Source organism: Stylophora pistillata, chromosome 10 (assembly GCF_964205215.1).
Source record: "Stylophora pistillata chromosome 10, jaStyPist1.2, whole genome shotgun sequence".
Classification (NCBI taxonomy): Eukaryota; Metazoa; Cnidaria; class Anthozoa; order Scleractinia; family Pocilloporidae; genus Stylophora; species Stylophora pistillata.
The window spans coordinates 27,579,990-27,597,366 of NC_142528.1; the positions used below are offsets into that span (position 1 = coordinate 27,579,990).

The 17,377-nt window shown below is 38.7% G+C and overlaps 1 protein-coding gene across 6 annotated transcripts; it reads right to left on the minus strand.

The window, feature by feature from the left end:
* Nucleotides 1-4,117: 4,117 nt before the first annotated feature.
* On the minus strand, nucleotides 4,118-17,212 carry LOC111343946 (putative RNA-binding protein Luc7-like 2). 6 transcript variants are annotated; one of them, XM_088736537.1, is made up of 13 exons: nucleotides 15,858-15,908; nucleotides 15,686-15,726; nucleotides 14,006-14,100; nucleotides 13,329-13,343; nucleotides 13,063-13,161; nucleotides 12,499-12,603; nucleotides 9,422-9,485; nucleotides 8,693-8,772; nucleotides 8,137-8,240; nucleotides 6,539-6,611; nucleotides 6,118-6,254; nucleotides 5,166-5,225; nucleotides 4,118-4,778 (listed from the first exon to the last, which is right to left on the minus strand). In XM_088736537.1, the coding sequence occupies exons 3-13, from the start codon at nucleotides 14,039-14,041 to the stop codon at nucleotides 4,592-4,594; spliced, it is 960 nt and encodes a 319-aa protein (XP_088592663.1). In that variant the 5' UTR covers nucleotides 14,042-14,100; nucleotides 15,686-15,726; nucleotides 15,858-15,908; the 3' UTR covers nucleotides 4,118-4,591. The 6 variants fall into 6 exon arrangements, with proteins under 6 accessions (XP_088592663.1, XP_088592660.1, XP_088592662.1 ...); XM_088736534.1 differs by lacking the exon at nucleotides 15,686-15,726 and having other exon boundaries at nucleotides 15,858-17,211; XM_088736536.1 differs by having other exon boundaries at nucleotides 14,712-16,872.
* Between the last annotated feature and the right edge of the window lie 165 nt (nucleotides 17,213-17,377).

Here is a 17,377-nt window from a genome sequence, read left to right on the forward strand (position 1 = left end):
TACTTTCCTAAGTGAAGGAAAATTAAATAATCGCGAGTGTTGTGTGGTGAATCTTCTATCTTGATCATTGAATGAAGGACAGTTAAATTAGAGCAATGGAAAGAGTCACTTGATCCATGAAAACCTTTACCTTGCGTGAGGCGACACGCGGGAAAGTCGGAAGCCGGAAAGAAAAAGGCAGTCGATCGTTGAAAGATGTTGGTAGGCCTGTGCGTCTCCTACCATTCGCTAGCGCTTTTAAATCTTCTACCCTCAAAGTTTAGCTATTATTAGGATATCTTTAGATGACTTTCCTTTGCGATGTGATAATAAGGGTCAGTTTTGAGGTGTCATAATTCTTCATCTGTAGGTTCTTGAGGTTTGGCAAAGCCGGATGAGATTGTGTTACAAAAGGCAATAATTTCTTCAGTGCGCGCGCTTTTTTCTTTGTTTCAGAGTATACTACTCTCCTGAAGTGAAAACTCCAGAGATACGTTTCTCAAAACCCTCAAATAGGTTTCCTCTATTCTCAAAGGGTATTTTGAAACTCTGTACGTTTTTGCTAAACGTGGAGCGCGACAAATTCGCCCTTAGGAAGCGTGGGGCTTATCCTTTTACAAATCCCGTATTTTACGCTCGGTGGAAAATGTTCGTCTATTACAAGGTCAGTCTCTCTAATATACGTTTGTATGTCAAGGGTCAATTCACAGTTGAATAACTCGCGTCTAGGAATATAATTACTGACATCGAAATTATTCATCCCGCCATCGGTTGTGAGTGGAACTGTTGCCATTTGTGTGGAGATTCTTAGGCAGATTGCAGTTTCGAATCTTTCTAAATAACGTCAATTGCCTCTTAAGAACGAATTCGTCACGGACGAATTACAGGAGTTGCGTAGGCCCTTCAAACGTTTTAACTTTCAAAGGAATGGCAACAGACAGTGAATCCCCATTACAATCTACGTATATTCAGGCCGTATCTCTCTGCTACCAGAGATGTTCACTCCAACAAGATGCAAATGACTCAATTTTTGTTTTACGACCATGATGCAACGCAATCAGAGTGCGCACACCGCCTGATCAATGTATACATAGTAACTATGCATACAAGGACTGTTCACGTCGCGATATCTTTTATTAACTTACGTAACAGCATTCTGGCCGCCATTTTAAAATCGTGTCACGCAGAAGCTTAGAAATTCAACCTTTCTTTTTCACTTAAACTAAAAATTTGTAAAAAGACAAGTTTTTAGCTGTTCTAATAACTAACCAAACTAAAATTCTCAAACGGATTATGGACAAAAGGGTTAAAGAACAGGTGTTACTGCACATGGCATTACAACTGAGAAATTTTCTACAGGTTGAACTGGTGGGGGAGGAGGTTTGCTCTGTGGCTTCATCAGCATCAGGATCAGTATTTCTTGTTTGACGGAATTCATGTTTTTCCATTTACTGCCCACCGACTCCATAATTTTCAAACCCTCTTTTCACTGCAACGACCTAACATATCGTCGGAGGTCCGTTTTGTTTTCGGAACTTTTTAGAAATTCGAAGTAGATTTGCATGCATTTTTACACTGTTTTGTAATGAATAGATTAATCTATTTGTGTTTTTGGATCCCAGAGCATAGAAATTATCAAGACCAGATCATACAATGATAGTCAGTGAGACCTGTCTTACACACACTTCTTGAACTAGTTTGATCAGCTAATTAGAGCCAAATTAAGGCAACGGTAAGCAGAAATGTTTCCATTGTTAGCGGGCTCTCCTTTAAAAAGATCGCCTTTGCCGGCTCTTAGAATTCGCTTGCGGCCGTGAGAAGAAAGAAACCCGGCAAAACTCAAGGAAACAGAGGAGCTTTCAGTCCGTTCCGCAAAAATGAACCAGGTGACAGCCAATTAAAGTTGATTGAGGAACGTGCCTCACAGCTTCCGGAACGAGGACGTTTCAGATCTGTACAGCAGAGCGATCAGACCGCACAGGGTGACTGATAGTCGCTGTTGACGCACTCTTAAAGTTCGCGTGGCTCAGTGGGTTGATAATTTTTTTAATTTTGGTATCATCAACCGAGTTGATAACTGGCCACCGTAAAGAGTTTCAAGCTGATGTTCCGAGCTTTAGCAGTTTGTCAGAGCGAATGACTAACGCTGTGGACGAAGATGATAAAACCAAAATGTCCATGTAACTCCGACACAGTACCACTGATTCTTTAGAAACTTACCCCCCTTAATTGATAATTTTTTAGTTCATTGTTTTACAGACCAGAAAACATGGAACAATTTTACAAGTTGCTTTGGAGACGGATCTTGCTTTCCGTGCAAAGAATTTCAGTCAACGTCGCTAAGGCATTGTCAGTGAATGAATTGAAAAACAAAATATCTAAAAAATACAACAGCTTTGTTTAGAATCAGTTTTGCCCGTATAGGACGTTCCTTGAAAGATCTTACACCCAGTCATAGCTTTTATTCATGTTAGAGATAACAAGAACATCGACAGATTTGAAACCCGGATGAGCATTTGAAAATCCGCTTTTCTGAGTGACAATGCGAACTGAACACCTCCAATTGCTCAACTCCGCTGGTTAACGATATATATATTTAAAGAAAATGTTCTACACTTAATGCAAAGAATAAAAACACTAACACTCCTTACTAGTCTTTCGCGCATGTAATTTCAAGCGCTGACACAATTTAACTTGAAATATGTATCAGGTACCCCAGCCGGATAAGTTACAAACTTTTTGGGTAAAGATACTTCAGTAGCTAGTCCGCTAATTTGAACTGCAGAACATGGCATGGCAAACTAAAAACACTTCGAAAAAACGGGGAATTCGAAAAACTTGATTAAACGACTGAAATATGCCCTCAAAAATTCGCGATTGAATCCTTTCAAAATAGAGGGAGTGTCTCGCGATTTAATCGAAAAATGTTATTCATATAAGGAGAAATACGTGCAAAAGATCTTATTGAGGCACCCTTCAAATATGCCTTGCTCCAGGGACCATGCAGTTATTAGGGAGTTTAAGAAAACCGCGACGACAGCGGCGACAGGAACATCGTTAAACAAAAGGTTTAACGAGCAGAACAACGGCTGAGCACGCGTATAATAAATATATCTTATTAACCAAGCGCGAGGGCTGTACTGGGAGAATATCGGCCCGGCGCGAGGTCCGTACAAAAAAAGACCGAGGGCCGATATCCTTCCAGTACGGTCCCGAGCAAGCTTGGTTAATAAGAGATTTATTATACGACTGAAGTTCAAAGGGACACAAGTGCGGTATCATTCGGGACGGTGCCCGGTCCAATACTGAGAAAATATTGACCGGCAATAGGGCATTTTGATTGGTTGATTTTAGTTATTGGCCCTCTGACAGCCCGAGTCGTGTAATAAATATTGGTAAATTTCTTTGCATCTTCTGCAAAACAACGCGTAATGACCAAACTTAACAGTGTTTACAGAACGTAAACGAAGACTAATTCTTAAAATTTCTTTTTCTAATTCGACGCTGCTTTCCATATCAAGTTCCGAGAGTTTTGACAGTGAGAAACAAGCTAACTGGTTCGAGGGTATCGAGAGATTCGTGGGTAAAATATAAATTCATTATTAAACCGACGTTGTCCACGGCGTCGCCGTTTCTTAAACGCTCTTTTACTTCGTTAGTGAGGGATCACAGGGTTTTAGGGTTAGTCGTCGCTTAGAAAGCTTAAAGGAGGGATCGTAAATTTTCTAGTGTTTCAACCTTGATCCTCGTTAAATGATGACCGTTTCGTTGGTGGGGGTCACTCAAGTGTTATACCCGAGTTTCGAGGACACGCTAAGTTTCTACTCGAGAAATTCTTGGTTTACTCACGATTGAGGGTCCGCGAAGCAGGAGTTATACCGTATTCATTTCTATTCTGAGGCCTCTACGCTTCATGTCACAAGTTTGTTTTCAGTTGTTATTGACTGGTTCTCATTACGATTTAAAAGAAAAATAACCGTGACCGAAGAGTTATATAAATCGATGCTCTCGTCGCAAAATTTATTTTAAGTATGAATTGCTTCCAAACCCTTCACAGGGCTTCTTTTCTCTTCAGTAGAGAGAACCTAGGAACGTAGCTGATAGTGCTACTACTTTCGTATTAAGGGCCGCAATGGAGTAACGGTGATGATAAATTTATTCTTGTAATGTTAAAATCATGTCTTAACTACATTAATACTAAATACCTTCACTGAACATAGTTGAAGGCACTTACACACTCATGCGACACATAAGCATGTGAATGTAAAAATCTAGTCGTGACGACACAACTTTATCAAATACTGTATCAACAATGAGTTTGGGCTTTTCAAGAAAAAGACATCAAAGCAATAACTTGGACAGGGTGGGGAGGGGGAGGGGGAGGGGGAGGGGGAGGGGGAGGGGGAGAGGAAGAGGAGGCATTTAGAAGAGAGAGACTAAAGTTAGCTTTTGTAGCATTTTGCCACAATTGAGATTTAAAAATAATCCCGTATAACACAACTAAGTTTCGAATAACCAGTGAGATAAACACGGCTAGGTATACTAAGATACACACTTTTTTAGGCAGAAGGGTTGCTTTGCAATGCACGGCGTTTAAACGGTAGCTAATATACTAGCTTTGTGATCTTGAGCGAGATCTTGTCGGTGTTTGTCTGGGTGATTTAGTTGGTGGAGATTTCCTCTTTGGAGACACAGATCGCGAGCGTGACTTCGAGCGGCGATATGATTGCCTACTTTTATTGCGTGACTTAGATGAAGGTGAGCGTGACCTGGAACGGGATCGTGAACGTGAACGGCTCCTGGAAAACAACATATAGTTACTTTAAAATGAAATTATTATCCCACACTGGTGACTCTCTTAGCACAGACACCTCCAGATGGAAAAAGAGATATTTAAATATGTAACCTAAACATTTTTCAATTCCATCGTCTACGCTCCCTAGAAGAAGGACAACATTTTTCAAAGATTTCACCTCACTACGTCGGTGGTAAAACTAATAAGTTAATAAGAGTTACGTATATTTTTTAATGAACCTTACTTGGTTTTCGTTGATAAAAACGAAGAAACGAATAGTCCAACAGGCCCCCCCCCCCCCCCAAAACCAAAAAAAATTATCCCAGGAAAAGTTTACGAGTACATTGGCTAAAATTGCTGAGTATAATAGCATGACAATTTCCATAATTACCTTCTTCTTCTCCTTCTCTCTCTACTTCGGCTACGACTTCGACTTCGCCGGCGTCGGCTCCTGGTGGAAACAGTGGGAAAGCAAAAGGTTAGTTAATGAGAGAAGAGTGCTGGCATTTTGGAACGTTTAAATGGTTTTCGAATGAGTGACGAACGTATCCCAGATGGCCATTGCTTTGCCTTGTAATTGGTCGAGAGAAAAAGCGCACTAGGCTCTCAACCAATCAGATGTTAAACTGAACTAATCGCGAACTTGGTCACTCCCGTTTTCCCGCGCGTACGGAGTTTCCTCGCTTTTACTTTTTTTCTTTTCTTTACTTTTTTCTTTACTTTTTTTCTGTCATATAAACCCTTCTGCTGGCTGGGGAAGATCCAGGATTTAGTCAAGGGAGGTTCGGAGAACTGTTCCCCTCCTGAGGGGTCCAAGATTTTAAAAGCTAGGTCTTCGGAAACACGATTTCCAGCGTTCTGAGGGAAAATTTAGGAGTTCGACCGAACTGGTTGTTGTTGTGGTTATTTTTAGCTTTGGCTGTAAGACAACAAACTGAAATATGCCACCCTACAGCTCTACCGGTTAACACGGGTTTTTGTTGATACGTATTAGTGCAGTTTACAGGTAAAAGTAGTCTCCATACATTTTGCCATTTATAATTTGACTAAAAAAGAGCGTTGAAAAAGCGACGTACGTGAGTTGTTCATTTAAACAATGTACCCTTTGAACTCCTTAATCAACTACTTATACTCTTTTAACTCAATAGTTTTGTTGGAAAAACTTTTTTTTATCACGTCAAAAAAAATTTCACTACACGCGCCAAGTGTTTGACAATACTGTTGCCAGTGCACGCGGGAACACCAATCATTTACAGGAAATAAAAACCAGAGCAATATTAGAAAAGAAGTACAGTGAACATGGTACTTGACAATTAAACAATTCTAAAAGGAATAAAACATACCGCTCTCTATCCCGATCTCTTTCCCCCCTCATTCTTTTTTCTCGTTCGCGTTTCTCTTGTTCCCGCTCGCGTTCTCTTTCTTCACGACGACGTATCCTCTCCATTTCTCTCTCAGATCGCTTTTTAGCCACTCCATCCTATCAAACAAATTAATGCGATACTCAGTTAGACTTGGACCCAAGATCCGCTTTGAAGTTCTCCTTTCACGCTACCATACATTTTCCTGTAAATTCGTTGACAGAAGTTGAAGTTACATCAAGGTAAGTGTGACACCCTCCGCTTACACTTAACTAAAGTACTTGTCTGGTCTCATCCCTTGTTTTACAGATAACACGAGGAGAAGTTCCTTCTTAATAAGCTTAGTTTGACGAGCTTTTAAAGCTGCTTAACCATGAGATTAAGACTTTTATTTCGTTGATACCTGCAGTTCCTTCAGCCTGTCCCGGATTTTGATGAAACCCATGTGAAGTTTTCCTCCAAAGTGATCAGCTAACCTGGTTAAAAATAAAAATTTTTAACAAATTAATTATCAGCCGATAAACTCCCCTGACATCAGCTATAACCTACAGCCCAAAAGAATAATTGAGAGGAGCAAAAATTGCTACATGAATAAAAGTTCTAAAAGAGTATTTTACAATGTTCATTACGCATCCATATCGACATTATACACTATACAAAACACTTGTGAAGGTGTAGTCTGATCGTCCGGGTGAGTGTAGTCCTGAGAAGGACTGTTGTCGGTGGTAGTGACTGACGTTTCGACAACCTGTGCGGAAGTCATCATCAGAGTCAAGTGAATGATTGTTGTCAGTAGAATGTTCTTATTCCAGTTCGTGTGAAATGATCGGTTGGTTTTGCCGTGATGTTATTGGCTGTAAGACTCAAGTGACGTAAGTCGGTCGTGATTGGTCTGTTCCGATCTGTCGGTAAAGTTAGGTCGTTCTTTTTCGGTCGTTTGTGATGTGTATGTCGTGAATGAGTCGTTTGTATGGGGCGGGTAGTTGTTGACATCTGTTTAGGGGAGTCTGTTCTAAGTTAGTAAACCAGCTTTCCAGAGTCAGTCGTTGAAAATAGTCAGTGCTGTAGGTTAGGCATTGCGCAGAGTCCCAGTCAATGTTGTGGTTGGTAAGTCGATGGTGTTCGGCAATGTGATTGCTGACATCACCTTTCCTCGTAGCCCGTCTGTTTTCAGTCAGTCTTGTTGTGAGGTTTCTGCCAGTCTCACCGATGTAGGAGGCTTGGCAGTCGGAACAATTGATCTTATAAATCGTTCCCTGTCTGTTCCTCGGTTCGTCTTTGTCTTTAACGTTGGTTAGTAACTGACGTAGTGTGGTGATGGGTTTGGGGGCGACGCGGATATTGAAGGGTAGTAAGATGCGCGATATGTTTTCAGACATGCCTTTTATGTACGGGATGGTTGCTGTAGTCGTAGGGGTTGCGGTGTCGTTTGTTTCGGTAGTGGTAGTGGGTCGGTGAGTGTTTCGTCGGATGAAGTCGTTGTTTTAGTTGTTCTTCTCAATTTGAACACTACATGCACAGTCTAACAGTAAAAGGTTTGATTTCAGAGGCAAAAGTTGATCATGTGACCTGGTCACCAGTTGAGTGTAAGTAGACCCTCACAAGGACTGTTGTTGGTAACAGTAACTGGCATTTCTACAACCTCAGTAAAATCATCATCAGAGCCAAGTGAAATAAAAATTCCAGCAGATCAGAGGGTCAACTAGGCTTGCATGGGAACAGAATCACTTGACTTGAGTAATGATTTTCTCTCAGGATGTCCAAAGATTAGTTACAAGTGCCTATGTCAGTCCTTTTCAGGACCACTCACCCCTGAATGATAACACTACATAAGGAGTTTGTAAAACACTATTATGAGGGACACAGCTGTACAAGAACATATTCAACATATTTAAATATTCTACCAAAATTTGGATTACAACATGCGAATAATTGCAAAATGTGATAAATTTCCTAGCACAAAATTTTTAAGTTGCACATCGTCCATAATTCGGATCTCACCTGCGATCATTGTCATACAGGCTGAGATATGCTGCACACACCTCACAAACCCTCAGTTTTTGTTGCTGTAGCGAGGATGAAGGAAGTGACTCTCGATATATATCCTTTAGGAAAATAAAACAGAGCCCATCACTAAACTGAATCAATTTATTTCAGACATGGGTTAAAAGTATCAAAGCAGTTTCCTTGCAGTTCTCATTGTTTATACTTCAGGCACATGAAAATAACCTTGAACAGTGTACAATGCAATTTTTTTTAATTTTACAATGAAATTAATTCAATTTGACCTGCCAATGAAAATCAAAATGATCTTTGTAGCTGGAGTGCAACTTCTGCAATAGCAGAGAAGCCTGAAAATTCAGGATTTGATGTGTGTGAAGCCTTTGAATCCCCTTAAAGCCTGAATATCTCAGGCTTCTTTTCTGCAGTTACAAAATCTACTTAAACTGCAGTTCAACTGAGGATCATTCCTTTACTTCAAATTTCTACATGGAAACTAACTGATTACCTACATTACTCCTTGAAAACAAAAAACAAGCAATTTTTCAAAGCATACCTCTGCCATTTTTTTCTTTGCTTTTAAGTCTTCCACCTCCTTCATAAGTTCCATTGACTCCTCTACTTTGCCCTCAGCTCCTACCAAAACGAACACACAAGTTTCAAAATAATAACATGCACTATGACATGCAAGGAAAGCTTAACCCATCAACCACTAATAGTAATAAGCATCTCATTTCTCCCCAAAGTATCACCCTTAAATCAAACATTAGGGCCACAAGAAGAAAGGAAATGATCACAAACTCAAAAGGTCCTTGATTGTTCGAAAAAAATTCATCTCCTTACACGTACTTCAAGAAATGTATAGAGAACAGTTTGGAGAATGTGCATACTGATGTTAGGTTAGAGGGATCAGATGTTGCAAACTGTTGAGAAATGGACTGCGTGAATGTCACGCTGTGGAAGTGAACTTTGTTCCTTTCATTCTCGTTACCCATTGATCAGCTGTAATCACGTGATGTAAGATTAGGATTTAAGAAAAAATAATCATGTGCGAGGCGGCGTGTGATTGAGCGAGTGTTGGTTTTGGGACATTAAAAATAGTTAAGTGTGTCAAATCTGTGGATCATTTTAACGTGAATATTATTGGGAAAATCTCTTGTGTTAGAAGCAATCGGAAGATTCCTGACAAAACCATGGTTAAAAAGGCATGGGGAAGAGGAAAGACTGGATGCTTGTTCTCCTCTGTAAACTGGCACTACATTACAATTACAACAATTTAACATACCCACAGTCTCTGCTTCGGCAAGTTTTTTTCCAATCTGTTCAGCCAGGTCATGAACTGCTTGTGCCTATTGGTACAGAAAATTAACATCACTACTCATGACAAAACAAGTTAAGAAAATATTTTGTGACAATTACACAACAGTTCAAGTTACTAACTGTTTGGTTGTTCACTCACAGACAAAAAAAGGCTAAAAGGACTCATAAAACTTTTGGGGTAGTTTCACCTGCAATGAACAGTTTCAAACTTAATCAAAACTCTAAGAAAATTCTTGAACATACAGATTACTACAAGCCCAATTTGAGCACTGGTGTGGCTATGTCGACATCATACTTGTAATTGGATGGTGTAACTGAACAGTATGTGTTATGTGCACACCCCAATGTTATGCATTTCAGCCATTGTCATTTAAGAAAATGCATAACCGAAGGCTAGTTTGTTTCCCAAATTTTGTCATAATTTTGATTAATTGGTAACAAGACATTGTGTCATCCAATTCTGTGATCTTACTTGTGACTAAAAAATTGGACTTGCGCATGGTTGTCTGATTTTGTTAATCTCTCGCATGATTACAAATTTAAGTCAGCTCCAGTTATTCCCATGATCATTACTTGTTGTGTTTGTCTCCTTGCAAAACAAAACCAGTTTGAGATGTTTAAGATTCTTGGCACAATTTTACAAGCTAGGTACACAAATACATTAAAAAATCTTCCTAGCTGGAACAAGCTGGTGGAACAATTGAATCCATTTTTAAAAAAATTAAAAGTTTCATTTTTATGTGGAAACTGAGCATCATATCTTTGAGAGATCAGAATCAGATTTCGGCCAATTTGAAGTATAGACTTTCTAAATGCCTAAAGTTCTGGATCAAGTGCCATATTTATTTGACTGGTATTTCTTGAAGCAAACTACCATGACTGTATGTATCAATGCTAGTGAATAGAGGTTTTGCACAGCAGCCATTTTGGATGGCAGGAACAATGAAAATATTTTGCATAAGAAAGAAAAATTTTTCCCATGGGTAAAATAATCTATTGTTCCTGACATCTAATATGAAAATCAGATATTTAAACTGTGGTTACAGAAATTAGTGTGTGATCAATCTTTAGAGAAATGACTACTACTTAAGCAGAAGTGAAAATAGGGCCTGAAAAAAATTCTGGCCTGTACAGGATTTGAAATCATGACCTCTGCAATACCGGTGTAGTGCTCTACCATCTGAGCTGACAACTGGGAACTGGTCATTGTGTTGGTTCATAATAAACCCGTGAAGTGCTTAGTCAATGCTTGTGAATATATGAAAATCATATATATGAACTGCAGTTAAAGAAATTATTGTGAGATCAATCTTCGCTGAAATGAACACTACTTAAGCAGTAGTGAAAATAAGTCCTGAAAAAAACTTCAGCCCTGTATGGGACACAGGTACATACATACTGTACGTATGTACACTTAGTAATATTCAGACAGGCTAGCCCTGTTCAGCTTAAAGCTGGTTTGAATGGGGCCCTATATAACCAAGAAGGCCAGACTACAACTCTGGGAGCTACATTCCCTACTCTTTGCAAGAAGTGTGTGGGTTCTTTAACATCCCCTGCTAATACAGAGAATATGAAGGAGAGGGCCTATGGTTCATTGCCCTGATCCAAAAAAGGCTAGATGAGAAAGAAAGACTAGAAAAGATTCAGAGACATTGCTGATGTCATAGCAAAGGTAGCACATTCTCCTCAGTTATTTTAAGACCCTGAGTGTTTGTCCAGTCTAGGGTTTGAACCCTCAACTTCCTGCACAGCAGTACAGCATTCAAACAAAAAAAAAAACAAAAAAATTAGCTGACCAAGCAGGTTGTAGTATAGCTCAACTTATAAAACAATTGTTTCCTTTGACATGTGAAATCCACCAGGTAAAATATTTCTTTTCACCCTTGTAACAGCCAAACAGCACAAATGGGGATAACCACAAACTAACCACTACACTACAACTAAATTATGGAATAATTTTAAGATTATTTAACACCAGTCTCTACACTGAACTGGCTTTTAAGAGAATGAACAGAAAAAGGTTTCTGCAGATAAAACAAAATTGTGACTGCACAAATTTAAGTTATAGTTAGTACAGACACAAATGAACTTTTGTACACTGAAAAAAAGAATTTTTTTAAAATTTCTTGCAATATGTGAAAATTTAAACAATACCTTGAGAAAATTTGGGTCCAGCAATATCTAGGGGGAAATACTTAAAATATTCTTTCTTGTCTGGAAAAAAATTTGGCGCCTCTTTCAAGTTTTGAGAGGCAAGAAAAATTGATGAAGAAGCAACATATTATTAGTTTTTTCTGTAAACAACAAATCAAAAAGGTTATTTTTAAGGAGTTTTGCAGTTTCTAGAGCCAGGTTTTTGTTAAAAGCAGAATTTCCAGAAACCAACACTTATTCAACTGGTAGTGACAGAGTACATTTTGTAAATGTTCTTCTTCAGTATCTGCAGGTACACATGTGCTCCTCATGGTAAAATCAAGGCACAGTCTTAGTAAGGATTTCATACGTATTTCACAAGTAAATTTTAGAAACAGTCATGTGAAAGGTGTGAGAAAAGCCTTTCAAACAGCATGTGAAAATGCTTTTGAAACAGTGCTTTTGAAACAGTTCTTATGCATGCCCACAATGATTTCTCTTGACTGCAAAATTTTTGACTACACTGGACACAAACTGAAACACAGGCATTCTTTACAGAGTGCCTGGGCAATAGGGAAAACACCTGGATTTAGACCTGGATGGTGGATTTAGACCTGGATTGTGGTTTAGACCCGGATTGTGAATTCACACCTGGATTGTGGATTTAGACCTGGAATGCGGATTTAGACCTACACTGCAGATTTAGACCTGGATTGTGGATTTGGACCTGGATTGTGGTTTAAACCTGGATTGTGAATTCACACCTGGATTGTGGATTTAGACCTGGAATGTGGATTTAGACCTACACTGCAGATTTAGACCTGGATTGTGGATTTAGACCTGGGTTGTGGATTTAGACGTAGATTAATTGTGGATTTAGACCTGGATTGTGGATTGAACACCAACCTCAGGGACATTGTCGTGATCATCCTGGGTCTCCTCAAGCCTTTTCTTTGCTATTTGGATCTTTCTGTCACAGTCCTTGATGAAAGACTGAAGGTGTTCCATTTGCTGATAAAAATAAAAATAAAATTGACATTTACATGTAATACCATGTTATTTCTTACACTGATATATTTTTCAAAATAATTTTTGGCAATGATCATCCTAATCACAGAAGACACTATTAAAAGTACAACTAAATAGTTCAAGAAAATCACACTCACTAAACCCAAACTTGTTTCATGGTATCTATATCAAAAGTATTCCAGATTTTACATATTTTGTTTGATAATCTTTTTCAGCCCTTGACATTCTGTTTTACTTTGCACAAGCATAACATTTTCTCCACCCTCCTGCACCTATTCTTACTTTCAGTGCAGGAACCAGAGGGACCTTTTCAATGGCAACAAGTTGTGAATTGGCAAGAAAACTTGGATGGTGAAGGACTACACGTACCTTCCCTATCACTTAACTCTTTAAGCCAATAACTAGAACATGAGAAACCTCCTGTTAAGTTTGTGTACTTACATCTACATCATAACCGTAGTCTCTCTTCTTTGATGCAATCTCATAATCTGCTTTCAAGGCAGCTTCATGAATCTTGTTACAGGGACCAAGATCCATTTTCTGGAAGGAAAAATAAGCTCAAAGATACAGTAATCTGAAAGTAAATACCATTACCATAATATTTAAGTACACTGGATACCAAAAAAAAAAGTTAAGTTGCTGTTTAAAGAGAAACAGAATTTAAAAAAGGTTCACTTAGATATGGCTTTTTGCACAGTTTAACTTACAGTTTTGAAGATCCACTGCTCTTCATTGAATAGCATGAAAGGGATACAACAAGACTTAATCAGGGAAGCTTCTAAAAGAAAAAATCCTACTTGTACACTGTAGTATTCTGTAAAAAGGGTTTAAAGATAACTCACTGAGCTCTTCTTGAGCTTGATATTTCATTGATATTGTAGGACGAATTTCTGTCCTGTAACTACATGTTCATCATGTATACATGCAGAGTGTAACTTTCACTAGTGAACAGCCTTTGACAGCCTTTCACAATAACTGCTACCTATGATTCTTAAGTATCAGCGTGATCTTTGCAGTAGTGACATTATCTCATTTACCAAGAAAGCTGTAACATTTAACAGGTATTTAAATTTTGGTGGAAGGCATTACAATGGGTTGACAACCTTAAGCCTTTCATACAAAAAATTCACAGTCTGCCATGATTCTATATAAGTTTATTTTTTTCCCATAACACTCAAAATAATAATAATAATAATAATAATAATAATAATAATAATAATAATAATAATAATAATAATAAAGAAAGAAAGGGAATGTTAAAAGGGAGCCAGGAAAATGTGGAATCATAGTCATAGCATTCCAAACAGTGGTTCAATAACAAAATAAAATTTGAAAGATGTTTTCTGAAGATGGAATCCAAAAATTGTTTAAACAAGCTACTCACTGTGTTGTTGAAGAGCTCGTGGGGACAGAGTCCCATGAGGTAGCTCTTACACACACGGTCATCAGAGAACTTGACTTCATCTTCTGGTCTGGCACCTTAGAAATGCAAAGACAACATTAATAAAACATAAACATTAGCTGAGTGAATAAATATTGTAGTTCTTGGTTTTGAACTTACAAACCAATCCCCAAGATATAGTAAAATGACATACATGTATTTTAAAAGGAGGGCCAAGGTCAAACGAGGATTCACATATTTATTTTAAGAATACCTAAACAAAACAACCTTTGGGTGATCAGAGGGAAACTACTATTATAGAACAAGGCACAAATACTCAGTCTGAGATGTACATATGTAGCTAAATGCCTGTATGTTGAATTTGGTTCTTCTTTCAGAACTCAAAATACTCTTTAGTCTCCAAATTGAAGAGATGGATTTTTCTCTGAGAAAGAAAACCTTTTTCACTATTCCTCTAACCCCCCAAAATTTTCCAAAGTGAATCTTCCTTGTCACTGTCATAGTCACTGCCAAATGGAACATGGGTTTATCATAAGTACAAATCCTTCGGAAGATTTTATGTTGCATGCACATCCAATTCCATATTTTGACTTTTAAAGGGTTCATGTCCAATATTGTACAGTTATGTTTACTGTATAACCCCCACCACCATAAATTAATAAAATGGAAATTTTCTGTCCCTACTTACGTCACCCTACTTACGCATCCAATGACTTGCTCACACTACATGTACATGGCTATCATTGAGCCTTGTTTGAGAAAGCATTCAATATCTAGTATTAATGGGGAACTGCTTTAACACGACATGGTAGTATAGCAAACAAACACACTTAAACTGTCAACAAGATGGCTCACTGTACATCACACTAAAATTTTATTATTCAAAATGCACTTTTACTGTTTCAGGTAACAACACAAGGTGGTTAAACACACAGTAGCACTCAGTTCCTTCTCATGAATGCATCATGACTCAAACTTGTGTAGTGTATTACTGTGTAAAGGGCCTTGTAGAAGATCTAACACTAAGTTGTAAGCAGTGGTAGTTGCTCTAGGAGCTTGACGTTTACAGTGGTAGTCCATTGATTTTGCTTAAGCATTCCCAAGTCTAAGCAGTGCCATTCTATAACCATGCTAAAGGTGGTAAAATGGACTGGACAATTTTTCCTCAAAAGTCACAACACAAAATTATATTTACTACAGCATGTTCCAAACAATTTAGGCATCTGCTACGGCAAAGCAAAATATAATCAATTCTGTTTCCAGAACTTTCCTTTTGAACAGCTGTCTAAGACCAGAAGGTTTCTAACATGCACAGACATATTCTACACGACAGTTTTAAACAACTGTGACATTTCCATAGCGCCGGGTTTAACCCAATAGCAAAATGACAACATACGATATAGCAGCTGCTGCATTACTCTCTCGATCTTGAAAAAAAAAAACCTGCGAGGAAAACCCTTCTTGGAAACACACATGATAGATGTTATGACTCAATCCACTCGTCATACAGTTAAAGAAAATTAAAGGTACTGGCGATATATTATAAAGAACGGGACTGTTAAACCCTACAGCAATGTTTGTCTCTTGAGACCTGCACAGGTTGAAAAACGTGGAACTAGGCAAATTCGCATAGTTAAAAATACATGAAAGGCAAAAACTCACTCCTCTTGACTGAGCTAGCGTCGACATCACAACAGAGTTTTCTATTTAGTCAGTAAAATAACCAAATGAGAAGAAGAGCTAGAACACAAGCGTGTTGAATTTCCAAATTGTACGAATGGAAGACCTAACAAGTTACACGGTTTCACTTTCAAACGAACGACTTTCTACTCACCATCTCTCTGGGTTCCCATAAGTTCGTCCAGCATCTTTTTCATCTGTTCTTGTGCAGTCATTTTGTTTAAAGATGCCCGTTTTCAAAAGGCAGCATACGCCGCAGTTTTCACCCGTTCGTTTGCTACACAAGACTCCTTAGTGCTTCGATGGCGCACCGCAATCAATCTGAGCACGGTTACAGGGACTTCTGGGAGCAAACGCATTCTGGGATTGAAGGAACCTATGGAACGTGGAAATGTTTTTGGGAGTCCTTTTGGCGGGAAAATTTTCCGTGCGTCCTACTCGGAGATCATCGATTTGCCTTCTCCCTTTCAGACACTACTGAACTAACCGATTAAAGAAAAGATCAAAGAAAAACATCGATCTTAGAAGGAACAAACAATATTCGAACAGCCGGTCGTGAGTAAAAGGAAAGGAGAATCATAGAAGAAAATCTGGAACGGACAATCAGGAAGGACATCCTAATAGGAAATAAAAAATCTGGAATAGGAAAACTGGAAAGGACAATCAGGATTAAGCAGTGGTGACCGAAAAAAAAAATTATGAAGAGGGAAAAGGATAGGGCTTGACTATAAATATTCATCTAGTGGTACAAAACAGCGGATAACAGTCGATGGATGGGGAAACTCCTTGTAGAATGGGCGTTGACCATTACGCGGAGTCAAACAGGATTTGTACACAAGCTAACAATCAACCATGAGACAAGTTGGTTCAATAAATTACACCTAATCTGGTCGGGATTTTCCTCTGGGGAATTCTTTTCTCAGATTTCAGTCCTTGAGAAAGAGAGTCGTTAGAGTTTCACGATGAATCCCCAAGTACTTGAGGCTCATATCCTAAGTTCTCTAGATACAAGGTCTTCGGTTATGATCACATTTTTTTCGCACCAAAGTATCATCTTCAGTTCTAAGCGGGCACTTGGCAATAAGCAGATAAACTTATCTGTAGCGAAACATCATTTGACGCAGTCTACTTCTTTTCTTTTTCCAGGAGTGCTCAACACGCGATGACTGCTTCAAAGGCGGGTAAAATTAGTCAATACTGTCCGATCAGCCAAATTGGCTGATGGGCTAAAGAAATGCTTTTGAAGAGTGGTTTTCTCTTACCGTCACCGGAGATACAGTCGAACACGTAATGACAAGGGCAGAACGTGAAATACCATGTACTAGATCAAACAAAAGGAGAGTGAAGTAGCGTGCGGCGCTTAAGACTCGGTTGCTTATGATCTAATTAGAACTAGATTATCGAAGTCATAAGTCATCGTATGGCCTGAAAACCGTGGCGTTGTGTTTGCTTGGTTCTTCCGCTTCTGCTTGCAACTCCGATAATTCAGCTTTCACTGGATCAATGTTTGAGTCAAAAGTGACGTAAAAAGAAAATGGAAACGTTGTAATTCTTCCGACTCTGAATCTGTGGACTACACGACGCTGCCACCATTTTGTGGCACGGCCTCACCTAACCCCTAATTAAAGCATTTCGCAAACATCGTTGCATGCTGAATAATTCTCGGAACATCCT